The sequence below is a fragment of the Crassostrea angulata genome, chromosome 5, assembly GCF_025612915.1.
Source record: "Crassostrea angulata isolate pt1a10 chromosome 5, ASM2561291v2, whole genome shotgun sequence".
NCBI lineage: Eukaryota > Metazoa > Mollusca > Bivalvia > Ostreida > Ostreidae > Magallana > Magallana angulata.
In genome coordinates, this window is record NC_069115.1 from 32,367,216 (window position 1) to 32,382,157 (window position 14,942).

Consider the following 14,942-nt stretch of genomic DNA (forward strand, 5'->3'; position numbering starts at 1 on the left):
TTAAACTTTTTTCACCACTTTTAATTTCAGTTATAGTTCTTTTTATTCTTGTTTAGATCAAACAAAATTGTATTAATAATTCATAGTGTACAGGCGAGAGAGAGAGAGAGAGAGAGAGAGAGAGAGAGAGAGAGAGAGAGAGAGAGAGGGAATATGACGTAAAATTGCATATATTTGCTAAAAATTCAATGCTATTTTCACTAGCCGTACACAATTAGCTAGGGCAATGTATTGTACCTAAAAAGTCTGTCAAAGTTACCGTTTCCATCACGTTTAAAATTTTGTTGATACCAGGCACGCAGCATCGTTTTTGAAAGGGGGGGGGGGCAGACTCATTCAAAAAATCTTAATCCGTGGGGTGGGGGGGGGGGTGGTGGTAAGATACCTCTTTAACTTCAATTTCACGGATTATTTCCTTATTTTTAATTCAATTTTTTAACATGGTCCCATAGAAGGGGGGGGGGGGGAGGGGCAACTCCATGTTAATTAATTTTTTTGTTTGTAAATTTCAGATAAATCCTTGCGGCGCAAAAAGTTGGGGGGGGGGGGGCAGCCCCCCCCCCCCCCCCCTGATGCTACGTGCCTGGATACACATACCTCTCACTGAATAACAATTGAAATTAATATATAGCAAAAATTCTAATCATTCCTCATTCATTAATTCGCTCTTTATACCAGGAGAACAGAACGAAAATACGTTTTTACCCTTAATCTTAGTAAGAATTATTTGTGTCTGAAACTTTCTAATTCCAACGTCACACGCTTGATTTTGCTTTGTCACATTCAAATAAGGCACAAAACATTTACCACAACTAACACAATCAAAAGAGAAAACAGTGTAATGAATTAACTTTGTCGATCATTTTTATTGTATTATTAGAATATTTTGACTTTTGGTCAAAAAGACCCTTTTTTTTTTTTATTATATGGCTTTTCGACTTTTTTCGACGAAAATACCTATTGTTTTTTTCTGTTAGATTATCATTATTCTTGACTATATGGTGTCCCGATAGAGCCATTTGTAAAAGTGTAACAGTCGTGAAAGACAGCGCACTAGCAGAGGCGGATCCAGCAATTTGGAAAAGGGGGGAGGTTCCAATTGATGAAAATCAGTAGGTGAAAAATTCATTATTTGTCAATAAACAAGGCCTTTTGAACGTTTTCCGTGCGTAAATTTAATAAACATTTATCTCATCAATGTCTTCTTCATATACATTTTAATATCAGAGTGCAAAGCATTAGTGAGCGTTTTGGTTTGCATAATTTCTGGCCTTAAAAAAAACAAGTCTCCAGCAATGAGAACGTGCATCTATGCTAAACAGAAGGAAACACTAAGAAACAAAAAAATAATTCAGACCAATTTACGATAAGCTATAATGAATTTTTTGGTAATTTTTTTTTTATGTCTTTGATGTTTAAATTCTTAACTATCTGTCGATTTTGATTTCTATCGATTGCTTTCTTAAATAAAGGTATAAATGATAGGTTATGGCAAAAATGGGGATAGTTTATTTGCTGAATAGATGGAATATGTGTAATGCAATTGTATAAGCAATGTAGTAGTCCCAGGGAACTTGATGTGACCTCTGCCCCCATAAAGGGCGCGCCACATCATCCGGCACAAGTACAGATGCGATCATATTCAGGAAAGTTTTGAAAAGTTGTGCATTTTCATAATGGTTTACATATTAACCACTTACACGGTATTTTTATAACATATTTTTCAACTTTTGGTAACAGAAATGGCTTTCTTTTGTGTTTCATGTGGGTATGAAGGTAGCTGGCATTCAAGAAAAATAGCATAACCCGCATAAGCAGGTCATGTAATTCAATTCTTTGTATTTTTCGTACGGAACGAAGTAAAACTTTTTTATTATAATTACTTGAGTTAATTAAGTAAACAATATTTTGAAAGCAGCTTTTAAAAGTAAAACGAATGCGTGTACTCGTACTTGAAAGTCGTTTTACTCGATGGCTTGTCAGTTTAAGACTGTATGAACTATAATCGATTTTTTGTTTAAGAAACAGAGCAGAAAATATATTGTAGATGTAATTATAAACCTGTGTTTTTAGCGATACTGCGTAAGTTTATGTAATTTTTTTTTAATTTTCCACATCAGTAAACACCGGACGCTGAAGGGAAGTACTTTTTTCGATAAAAAATCATTAGAGTTTTTTTCATATAAGAAATACATGTAAATTACGGTATGTTGTAAGAAATTCTTTTAATAAGCAATTGTAAAAGCATTTCTTTGAGATAATTACAGTATTTATATTATGAATGTGAAAAATTGCCTTTGAATAGGCATTACAAGTTTTCAAAAAAAAATCATATGTCCCAGAGAAAGGGGGGGGGGGGGGGGTTCCGACCCCCGGAACCCCTCTCTGGATCCGCCAATGACTAGTGCGAAGGGACATTGCGCTAGCACAAAGTGACAACGCGCTAGCATGTTTCTAACAACGCGCCGACGCAACATTAGGAACAATTAACACGCTAGTGCGCAGTGACGACACACAGGCGCAAAGTCACAAGGCACCAGCCTGTTTATTGTAAAGCGCTAGCGCGACGTTAGGAATGATGCGCTAACACAATGTGACAGCATGGTAGCGCAAAATGACAACGCACTTGCACGTTTATTACAACTGACTCACTGACGCGTTGTTTATAACACGACTTTTCGCTAATAAAACTTTACACAACACGCCTTCGCGATATAACACACAACTCGCTGTGGCGCGTATGTATATAGAATTCAATATCACACTGTTGTTTTGATCTCGGCCCTGGTATCAGCCCGAGCGGTTGGTATCGATACCATCCGAGGGCTGATACCAGGGACGATATCGAAACAACAGTGTGATGTTGTTTATATCATATATCTAAAATCAAAGACTTTTATTCAAATTCAAATTCCAAATAAGGAATATAATTTATCATGAAGAAGCTATAACTTAATTTTCGGATTTACAAAACTTTTTCGTTTTTTTTCCCCTTTTTATAAGTGTTTTAACAGAACTGAAAGAGTTGTCGGACTTTGTTGACAAACCAACATCGTTTGAAATATACAGTAGTTCTAAGGGAGTCTGTCGTCTGAGATGAATTTTCCAGAATATTCAAAATTATCGAGAGAGAAACTTCCATCCTACGCAACTTCGTAACGTCTTTCACTGAGATTTCGTAAGTTTCCTGTCAAATTTCATTCATAAAAATCCATACTTATAGCTCAAGTTGTTTGAGAACGTTCATAAGCGCGTCCATTATTTGAACCAATTACTTTTTACAATCTAAACTCTGGTTTTTTAAGATTAATCTCTATATCCTCTATTATTTAAATGTTGATTGATATTAAATAAAGCATGCTATTGTTCTAAATAAACAACCGTCGTTAGGTTAACTCCCCTTTCTTAGATACATATCAATCTTTGGCGCTATTTTTGATTTAAAATTTTAAATTCAAAATCGGTAAAAGTATTTTAATCATAATGTTCTTTAATCCACATTAAACGGAAAAAGGTGTTAAAATTATGATGATATAGGCCTAGTAATTTAGCAATTCTTCATGACACGTGCATATTATAAATTTGGACTTCCGTCTCCGGTACTTCCGGTTTACACAAGAAAACATCATGTCATTTTCGAATTGTCATTATCGTATTGAAATTGAAATTTTGAATATTTTTGAAATTAAAATTACAAAATCCGTATTCAGTTTCCAATTAACAGACGATTAAGTTGACAAAGTAACATATTATGCAACTGCGCTAGATTTTTGTCTTTTTACAATGTAATTGAAATTGTTTCTTAATATTTCGTAAGTAATGCATTGAACATTTATTAAAACTGTATCACCGCTATTAAGGCTGGTTTTAGGGGCCTGCGACAAATGTTATATATACGAGTACGGTATGCCACATACCTATGGGCAAGAGAGAGAGAGAGAGAGAGAGTCGTTTTCTATTACGTCATACATACGTCACAATGAAGATCGTTATCTATGACGTCATAATCATTGTTGTTGCTACAACCGAAAGGAAGGATGGAGAAGAAGAATGTAAGTATGATTATTTTACTGTAAATAACTCCAGATAAAGTGTACTTGGTTAAAGTCTAAATTTAATTACGCTTTTACCAATCCGATACATTAAGCGATTGATGAATTGTTTTCTAATATTAAGTTTCCCCTTGATAATCGAAGTTTTAATTTTCTCTGAACAAATGCATGCATCCCGCTAACAGTGATTTGGTATTTGTCTCTCAACGTATTGTGTGACATTGTCATGTTGTAAATTTTGAATTTACCGGATGGCAGTAAATACAAAATTTACAACATGACAACATATGCATATTCGTCTCTTATTCTAAGTTCCTTTAATGGTAATACTTATTGATACTAGTAAGTTCAATTTATTTATTTCTGCAGAATCAAACTCAAATCGAAAGGAGAAACAGAGGACGAACTCCGGGGCAGGTCCAGAGGGATTTATTGGTAAACATTTCATTTTCAGAAACATTCATATTAACACTGTGTTATTATAAAGAATGCTTTGAGATATCTAACACCAACTCTTAAATCTTAATTCATGCCATGTAGAATTTTGAATGTGCAGATTAATAAATGAAAAAATCAAAAATTTATTTAATTTGATTTATCAGGTATCCATGCCATCTTGGGTCGCGAGATTCGCTAGATTGCCTCTCCAAAGGAAAGCCCCCATGGTATTACACATCTTTATGAGTTAACTATTATTAGCACAACTAAAACAATTGTTTTAGATCAGTTTCTATTTGTGCAAGCACGTGGAATTGACAAATTATTAAAAATGGAATTAAAATTTCATGTTTATTCATATTATTTAGATGTACATTGTTTCATCTTAATTAATCATACTGTTTCGTGCAAATTTTGAACAAATTTTATTACTATTGATCCCTGAAGGAATGAAATAAATTATAAACAAAATTAATAATCTAGCTTCATATTGCATATTTTCAGGACCAACCAATGCAAGTGAAATTGCTGAAGAATAAAGAAAGGAGAGTGGTTGAAATGGAGGAACTATTGGTAAGAATTTTTTCACTATTTTAAATATTTTAAACTATCATAATCTGCAGGTATAAAGCATTGTTGTCATATTTATATAAATTTTTCAGAAGTATCAATCCGAGACGCACACCAAAAAAATCAAAGCACAAATGATCGGAGTTTTCGAAGAGCTTATGGTATATTATTCATATTTGTTGTAAATTTTAAAATTCAATGCATTTGTTAATAGATATATTAATAAAGTATGATATAATCTTAAAGAGTCTTGATTTTATTTCGATTTTACAGACATTTCACGTTCAACAGAACATAAAGAAAAACAAAGAGAAAATGCATGAGGTTTTTCAAGAGCTTATAGTAAGTTATTGTACACACAAAATATTAATAAAATCAAGATTGGGATTATGAACATACACACACGTGTATCTAGACATTCCATGATGAACAGAAAATGATAATTAACAGGAGACAAATGCGTGGAGTTTTGACAGAGCTAAAGGTAAGCAGAGTCTGCAGTTAAATATAAAATTTAATTGACAAATCATTTCTGTATTACATTTAATCAATCAATCAATCAATCAATCAATGCCAAAACAGTGTTTTTATAATGCCTCAATACATATGAAACTAGTTAATGTTTTATTTTAATTTCTAAACAGACATTTCATGAGCAACGAAGGGCTGAAAAGACCAAGGAGCAAATGCGTACAGTTTTAACAGAGCTTATGGTAAGCGTACATATATTTTATGAAATACACGCATGATCAAGTATCAATTATGATTTAAATGCTTCCAATCGAAAGATAATGTATGCTTTTAAAACATTTCTATGAGTTTCTTTACTTTTTCCAATAGATGTTTCATTCTCAGCAAAAGATGAGGACGTCCACGAAACTCATGACTAGAGTTTTTGCAGAGCTAATGGTGAGCGCATTTAAATAAATGTACGAGTAAAGTCAACGGTACTGAATCAAATAGTTTACAACAGTACTTGATATACGTTGCATGTTTTGAAATCAGTTGTTAAGTCGTAATTTTCATTTAATCTTTCTTTCTTCAGACTTTTCATGCTCAGCAAAGGACTATGCAGATCAAGGGGAAAATGCGTCATGTTTGTGCAGAACTTATGGTAAGCTAATGTACATACATGTATATATCTGATTATAGCAATATACACATAAAATCAAACTCAGTTGAATCTTTATTTTTATTGTTCCTTTTCTCTAGACAATTCACGCTCAACGGGAAACACAAACACAAAAGATGATGAAAAGAATGCAGTTAGTGTTTGCCGAGCTACTGGTAAGAATACATGTATGATATGAAAATGCATAGCCATGCAGCATAACTAATTTTATAGCAAATTATATACTATAGACCAATTTACATACGTACGCTATCATGAAGAAAATTTTATTCATGGAATATGAAAGACAAATTTTCGATTTTATTTTTAATAGCAAACTAACTCTGAAAGGAAAAAGTTGAAACTGTTGGAGGAGGAGGCGTACGAGGAGTTCGTCCCGAGAAAGCTGTTCTTCTTCAACATCATCAGTTTCAAACAAACCGATGATGACCATCTACGCCAGGTACAAAGCTACCAACTGACGTCAAATAAAAAGTTCTTTATGCAGAGTTATTGTTCCTGCTATATGTTTCCCTTTTCAAATTTCTTTTTCATTAATTCAGTCTGCTTTGAAAATTGTCTCAAAACTGTACTTTAATTTGGTCACAAATTGATTGAAATACACTTGAAACACACACACACACACACACACACACACACACACACACACACACATATATATATATAAAAAGAGCAAGAGAAATGAGTTCTGTGCTTCTTCATTACACAATTATTCGTTTAATTGTGTTTCTTTATGTACATGAAAATTACAAATGTACATACCTGGAATGTGTATTAAAATATGTAATATTCTGCCTTCGCAGGGCCCGAGTTATCCAGACTTATCTAGCCCCGTGGCTTCATCCCAACTTGCACCACCCCAAGAATCCCTAGATGCCACGGCTGTTGTTGATGATGAAAATGAAGACGAGGAAGAGGACAAAATTGAGGTAGGTACCGCATAACAGTAAATTAATCAGAAATTTTAAGGAAATTCGTTTTATATAAAAAAAATTTATCCATGAAGGTTTTCATCAGTGCATTTATACATGAGTTGGTTCTTTCTTTTTTAGACTCAATCAAAGAAGAAGAAAGAGTGTGGACTGAGAAAAAGAATGTTGAGATTTTTTGGATTGAAATAGACATTGAGCACAACTTTGCATTGGATTTATCATGTTGTTAAATTTCTATATTGCATGTCGGCTACATCTGTAGCTTGCTTTTAATGTCAACTTTTAAAATACCCAATTTAAAGTGTATGTCAAATGTCGTTAATTAAACTTACTTTCACCACTTTTAATTTCAGTTATAGTTCTTTTTATTCTTGTTTAGAACAAACAAAATTGTATTGATAATACCTAATGTACAGGGGGAGAGAGAGAGAGAGAGAGAGAGAGAGAGAGAGAGAGAGAGAATGACTTAAAATTGAATATATTTGCTAAAAATTCCATGCTATTTTCACTAGCCGTACACAATTAGCCAGAGTAATGTATTGTACCTAAAAAGTCTGTCAAAGTTACCGTTTCCATCACATTTAAAATTTTGTTGGTACAAGGCACGTAGCATCGTTTTGAAAGTGGGGGGGGGGGGGGCAGACTCATTCAAAAAATCTTAATCCGTGGGGTGGGGGGGGGGGGTGGTAAGATACCTCTTTAACTTCAATTTCACTGATTATTTCCTTATTTTTAATTCATTTTTTTACTTGGTCCCATAGAAGTGGGGGGGGGGGGGGGGGCAACTCCATGTTAATTAAATATTTTGTAAATATATTTGTATTTCGAGTAAATTATGTTGTATTTCAATTTAAGAATAGGGATCCTAATACCCAAAATACGCAGACCGGAAAAGGTTTGGGGAATATACTTATAAAAAAAATAAGGGATATCTAGAGGTCAAAACTAAAAACAGCTGTAACTTTTTTTCCGAAAATATTTTCGGTTTATAGCTCAGAGTAAAAAGAAAAATCTATATAAAATGGTCCTCTTTTTGACTCCTGATAAAAGATTGAAGGGACGAAAAATGACTAATTATTGCTAAAAATCACTCTTAAAAAGTTATCTCGATCTCTTTGCACACCGAGTGTTCAAATGACCTCTGACCTTTTCGTCTTGAGCTGTCAAAAGTTATAGTGCATTGGACACATACCTTGGATCGGACAACTTTGTTTATAAATATACAAATAAATGTGCATGCGCTTATGTGTTGTTTCGTATATTCCTAAATTAGAACAAATGAACTTTATCATTATTAAGAATTTGACAGTCACATTGTCAAAGAAATAGCAATATAGACATCGTTAAATGACATCAAATACGCCATTATTGAAAATTTAGTTACGAAGATTTTACACTAAAGCATTATTTGAATGTTGTGCGTTTGATTGTGAATTAGTGAAAATGCACTCTCTGTCTAAAATAATTAGAAAGAAGTAAGTTTTGAAACAAAATTTGATTAAAATAAGTCCAAGAAATTTGAACAATTAATGTCAAGGTCATTATTGCACCATATGTTCATTTCACCATGGATCGGACAAAAGTTAACCATGCATCGGACAGTTTTCACTGCATGATTTTTTTCTAATAATATGGATATTATGTGCCCATTCCTTGTGATATACTTTAAATGTGAAGTAAAATATAAATTTAAAAAATAATTGATACAAACATTTTCCCCAAACCACTTAAAAATCGAGTTTTACGGACAAACCCTTTTTAGTCCAAAGTTCCTGTAGGAGCTGGCACGATAAAGAACCCCTTATGATAAATATTCCTTTAAACAGAAGCACTAGTCTAAATTCCTATATATAGATTTAGGGACTTACATTAAAAGAAATATGAATTGCAATTGAATAAATTAATATTTCCGAACCTTTGTATTTTTGCATTAAAACCAGAAAATGTTGTTATTTTTAATCTCTACTGTACTGCTATGGCTGTCCGATGCTTGGTAAATATTGTCCGATCCATGGTGAAATAGTTCAACGCTTCATTAATTTGCTTTATTTTCTACATTTTTAACAATTTCACAATTTTTTCTTCAATAATTAAGCAAGGGGAAAACCTGCAACTTTTAAAACAAGTTTTATTTATATTTGGACGATATTTGATGCGTGAACAAAGGGAAAAATCCAAAGGTGTCCGATGCATGGTGAAATCACCCTATGCATAAATACCAGACAATGACAAGTAGGTTTTTCGTGACATCCACCTCCAACACATGATCACGATAACACAACCCTACACAACACTAGTCGCGCTAACACAACTCTGGACAATACATGGTCGTGCTAACACAACTCTGGACAATACATGGAGTCGCTAACACAACTCTGGACAATACATGGTCGCGCTAACACAACTCTGGACAATACATGGTCGTGCTAACACAACTCTGGACAATACATGGTCGCGCTAACACAACTCTGAACAATACATGGTCGTGCTAACACAAGTCTGCACAACACGCGATCGCGCTAACACAACTCTTTACATGCAACACATGGTCGCGCTAACACAATTATAGCGCTATCGCAACCACGCACAATTTTCACATATTTGCGCTTAAACAACTCTGCACAAAACACTGTCGCACTAACAATATACTCTGCACAACTCATGGTCGCGCTTACACAACTCTGCACAACACACGATATATAGCGCTACCACAACTCTGTATAACACACGCGGTTGTGCGAAGACAAATCTTCAAAACGCGTGATAGCTCTAACACAAACATGTATAATACATGTTCGCTATAACACAACTCTGCACATCACGCGGTGACGCTAACACAACTCTGCACAACACGCGGTGACGCTAACACAACTCTGCACAACACATTGTCGCGCTACAACTCTGCACAACATGCTGTCACAACTTTGTACGACAGTCCGTCATGCTAACAAAACCCTGCACAGCACACGATTGCGCTAGTTCAACTCTGCGCAACACACGATCGCGCAAACACAAGTCTTCAAAACACGTAATAGCCTTAACACAACCATGCACAACACATGTTCGCTATAATACAACTCTGCACAACGCACAGTCGCGCTAACACAAATTTATACGACATATTGGCGGATCCAGAGGGGGGGGGGGGTTCCGGGGGTCGGAACCCCCCGTTCTCTGGGACATGAATTTTTTCGAAAACGTTTAATGCCTATTTAAAGGCAATTTTTCCCATTTATAATAGAAAGGCTGTAATTATATTTCAAATAAATGCTTTTAAAATTGTTTATTTAAAGAATTTCGTATACTGCGTCCCATAATTTTGTTCTTATATGAAAAAAAAACCCTATTTATGTTCTAATTCGAACTATCTCAAACGAACATAAAATATTTACAACCTTATTCAATCATAACAACACTGATTATGGGTAAGTGCTCCAAGACTAGCGCATTTATTCAATAAAATACATAGATACCGCGTTAATATATGTCGAATTCTTGGGACAAAACTCATTATCTGCAACAGATATATTATAGCATTATGCATTTTATTAATATTTTGTGCAATCAAACCCAATACATGAATGATTATGTATAAGTGGGTGGGCGAATTGGTGCAAAGCGTGTAAACAGCGCTAAGTCTTGAGCTCGAATAACTTAAAATCACAAAGCATACCAGTCATGCCCTAATAACTGGTCTAACCAGTATTACTACGCGTAAACCACCCCTAGTAAACAAACTATAAATAGCAAACCACGTGCTCGATAAAACGTTGTTATATCTTTCAACCTGAATTAAATATATTTATGTTCTAATTCGAACTATCTCAAACGAACATAAAATATTTACAACCTTATTCAATCATAACAACACTGATTATGGGTAAGTGCTCCAAGACTAGCGCATTTCGAACGTAACAAAGAAAGGGGAAAAGAAAAACTGTAAGTTATATTTATTATTGAACACATTCAAATATTCAATGACTGAGACACAGACATCAATGATTTTACATTTTCATGAACATAACCGTCTTTTGCGTTGTCAGATCGCCACCTGCCGTGCTTCTTAAACAGTCTGTCACTCACACCAGCATTAGCAGCCGCAGTAGCGCCCCCTGACCTTAAATTGTGAAGACCAAATTTGGACTTATCCACACCAACACTTTCCAAAGCATTAAGTAATAATTCCCTTGCTCTACTATAAGACAAAGGTCCAGAATTTCTTAATTTATATTTACCAGATTTTTTACAAAATGATAACGCCCTGAAAATAAAACAATCAGAATCCGAAGCAATGTCAGCAATTTTCAAATACAATTGTAACATACCATACGGACAAGTAACATTATTTGTTTTAGAAACTATTACATTACTCCCAGTCTTATATTTATCTGTTTTACTCTTAGAGATATACAAAGAAAGATGGTCCTCATAAAATGTAATGTCAGAGCGTTTTAAGTTGACCAGTTCTGAAAAACGTAAAAAAGCTGCATAACTTAATAGACACATACATGAAATTCGAATGTCTGGTAAACTGCTACTTCCGGTCCCGTAACGATTCACTATTTGCTGTAAAATTTTTGAAGTTATTGGTTCTTTCTTGGTAACAGGTTTAGCATTTAAGCGGCGAGCTCCCTCCAAAACTGAAACGACTAATGATGAATGACAAGGATTTTGTGTTCCTGAAATTTCATGAGCCCAAGAAATGGCATAAAAGGCTTCATTAACTTTTGCAACAGAGTTAAATTGTTTTGATAAATTAATCAAATATATGGAAACGTTGAAATCAGAAGCAGGGAAGTGTTGCACTTTAGGACTTTGCGAATAACACCACTTTATCCATGAATTAAAGGCATACCGATATTTACGAAAAGTACTTTCAGATTTGGATTTTTCACAGAAGAACTTCAGGTCCGCCAAATTTTCCCCCGATGTCTGAATTGAGGCCCATCTTCCTGTTTGGAAAACATCTGAAAAATGTAAACACGGAAACATTTGTTAGTCCCTCACATTATTTTATTTCAAATTTTGACCATGTCGCTCTGTCCATAACAGGGACCATGTCAAAAACAAATTCCAAGACCATGTCACTAATGCCTAATGCTCTTAGGACCGTGTCTTACACAATATCATCTCATCAGTCGTCATTCTGCAATAGCATAAAATATATACAAAAGATACATACAAATGCACGATTCAAGCATCTAACCACGTCACTCAGTACAACAGTACTAGGACCATGTTCAAATCTGCTCATACAGAACAAAGTTTAACAGCCAATAAAGAACCATGAAATTTTTCAGTCCCAAATATACAGTTCTTAGACGTGCCTCTGCACAAAATACCTCTTACATCATTAAACTGAATAACATCTGTTACATAACTTCTATATGTCATATCCGGTCCAAAAATCATAGACCAAAACGGCGCCGATGGCCAATAAGGAACGATCAAAGTACCTCGTGATCTGCAATACATCGAGTTTTACGGACAAACCCTTTTTAGTCCAAAGTTCCTGTAGGAGCTGGCACGATAAAGAACCCCTTATGATAAATATTCCTTTAAACAGAAGCACTAGTCTAAATTCCTATATATAGATTTAGGGACTTACATTAAAAGAAATATGAATTGCAATTGAATAAATTAATATTTCCGAACCTTTGTATTTTTGCATTAAAACCAGAAAATGTTGTTATTTTTAATCTCTACTGTACTGCTATAGCTGTCCGATGCTTGGTAAATATTGTCCGATCCATGGTGAAATAGTTCAACGCTTCATTAATTTGCTTTATTTTCTACATTTTTAACAATTTCACAATTTTTTCTTCAATAATTAAGCAAGGGGAAAACCTGCAACTTTTAAAACAAGTTTTATTTATATTTGGACGATATTTGATGCGTGAACAAAGGGAAAAATCCAAAGGTGTCCGATGCATGGTGAAATCACCCTATGCATAAATACCAGACAATGACAAGTAGGTTTTTCGTGACATCCACCTCCAACACATGATCACGATAACACAACCCTACACAACACTAGTCGCGCTAACACAACTCTGGACAATACATGGTCGTGCTAACACAACTCTGGACAATACATGGAGTCGCTAACACAACTCTGGACAATACATGGTCGCGCTAACACAACTCTGGACAATACATGGTCGTGCTAACACAACTCTGGACAATACATGGTCGCGCTAACACAACTCTGAACAATACATGGTCGTGCTAACACAAGTCTGCACAACACGCGATCGCGCTAACACAACTCTTTACATGCAACACATGGTCGCGCTAACACAATTATAGCGCTATCGCAACCACGCACAATTTTCACATATTTGCGCTTAAACAACTCTGCTCAAAACACTGTCGCACTAACAATATACTCTGCACAACTCATGGTCGCGCTTACACAACTCTGCACAACACACGATATATAGCGCTACCACAACTCTGTATAACACACGCGGTTGTGCGAAGACAAATCTTCAAAACGCGTGATAGCTCTAACACAAACATGTATAATACATGTTCGCTATAACACAACTCTGCACATCACGCGGTGACGCTAACACAACTCTGCACAACACGCGGTGACGCTAACACAACTCTGCACAACACATTGTCGCGCTACAACTCTACACAACATGCTGTCACAACTTTGTACGACAGTCCGTCATGCTAACAAAACCCTGCACAGCACACGATTGCGCTAGTTCAACTCTGCGCAACACACGATCGCGCAAACACAAGTCTTCAAAACACGTAATAGCCTTAACACAACCATGCACAACACATGTTCGCTATAATACAACTCTGCACAACGCACAGTCGCGCTAACACAAATTTATACGACACATTGGCGGATCCAGAGGGGGGGGGGGGGGTTCCGGGGGTCGGAACCCCCCTTTCTCTGGGACATCAATTTTTTTCGAAAACGTTTAATGCCTATTTAAAGGCAATTTTTCCCATTTATAATAGAAAGGCTGTAATTATATTTCAAATAAATGCTTTTAAAATTGTTTATTTAAAGAATTTCGTATACTGCGTCCCATAATTTTGTTCTTTTATGAAAAAAAAAACCCTATTTATGTTCTAATTCGAACTATCTCAAACGAACATAAAATATTTACAACCTTATTCAATCATAACAACACTGATTATGGGTAAGTGCTCCAAGACTAGCGCATTTATTCAATAAAATACATAGATACCGCGTTAATATATGTCGAATTCTTGGGACAAAACTCATTATCTGCAACAGATATATTATAGCATTATGCATTTTATTAATATTTTGTGCAATCAAACCCAATACATGAATGATTATGTATAAGTGGGTGGGCGAATTGGTGCAAAGCGTGTAAACAGCGCTAAGTCTTGAGCTCGAATAACTTAAAATCACAAAGCATACCAGTCATGCCCTAATAACTGGTCTAACCAGTATTACTACGCGTAAACCACCCCTAGTAAACAAACTATAAATAGCAAACCACGTGCTCGATAAAACGTTGTTATATCTTTCAACCTGAATTAAATATATTTATGTTCTAATTCGAACTATCTCAAACGAACATAAAATATTTACAACCTTATTCAATCATAACAACACTGATTATGGGTAAGTGCTCCAAGACTAGCGCATTTCGAACGTAACAAAGAAAGGGGAAAAGAAAAACTGTAAGTTATATTTATTATTGAACACATTCAAATATTCAATGACTGAGACACAGACATCAATGATTTTACATTTTCATGAATATAACCGTCTTTTGCGTTGTCAGATCGCCACCTGCCGTGCTTCTTAAACAGTCT

The 14,942-nt window shown here is 35.0% G+C and overlaps 1 protein-coding gene across 1 annotated transcript; it reads left to right on the forward strand.

The window, feature by feature from the left end:
- The first annotated feature begins 4,654 nt into the window (after nt 1-4,654).
- Nucleotides 4,655-7,313, forward strand: LOC128182847 (uncharacterized). Its single transcript, XM_052851604.1, has 12 exons — nt 4,655-4,717; nt 4,995-5,063; nt 5,153-5,221; nt 5,334-5,402; nt 5,476-5,544; nt 5,705-5,773; nt 5,901-5,969; nt 6,106-6,174; nt 6,273-6,347; nt 6,506-6,634; nt 6,996-7,121; nt 7,245-7,313. The coding sequence occupies exons 1-12, from the start codon at nt 4,661-4,663 to the stop codon at nt 7,311-7,313; spliced, it is 939 nt and encodes a 312-aa protein (XP_052707564.1). The 5' UTR covers nt 4,655-4,660.
- The last annotated feature ends 7,629 nt before the right edge of the window (nt 7,314-14,942 follow it).

What these genes read in the sequence shown, in the direction of transcription:
- LOC128182847 (XM_052851604.1), top strand. Translation starts at nt 4,661, where the DNA reads ATGCCATCTTGGGTCGCGAGATTCGCTAGATTGCCTCTCCAAAGGAAA. An exon ending in ATGTTTGTGCAGAACTTATG is followed by an intron (nt 6,175 to 6,272) that starts GTAAGCTAATGT and finishes CCTTTTCTCTAG; the next exon opens with ACAATTCACGCTCAACGGGA. An exon ending in AGGAAGAGGACAAAATTGAG is followed by an intron (nt 7,122 to 7,244) that starts GTAGGTACCGCA and finishes TTTCTTTTTTAG; the next exon opens with ACTCAATCAAAGAAGAAGAA.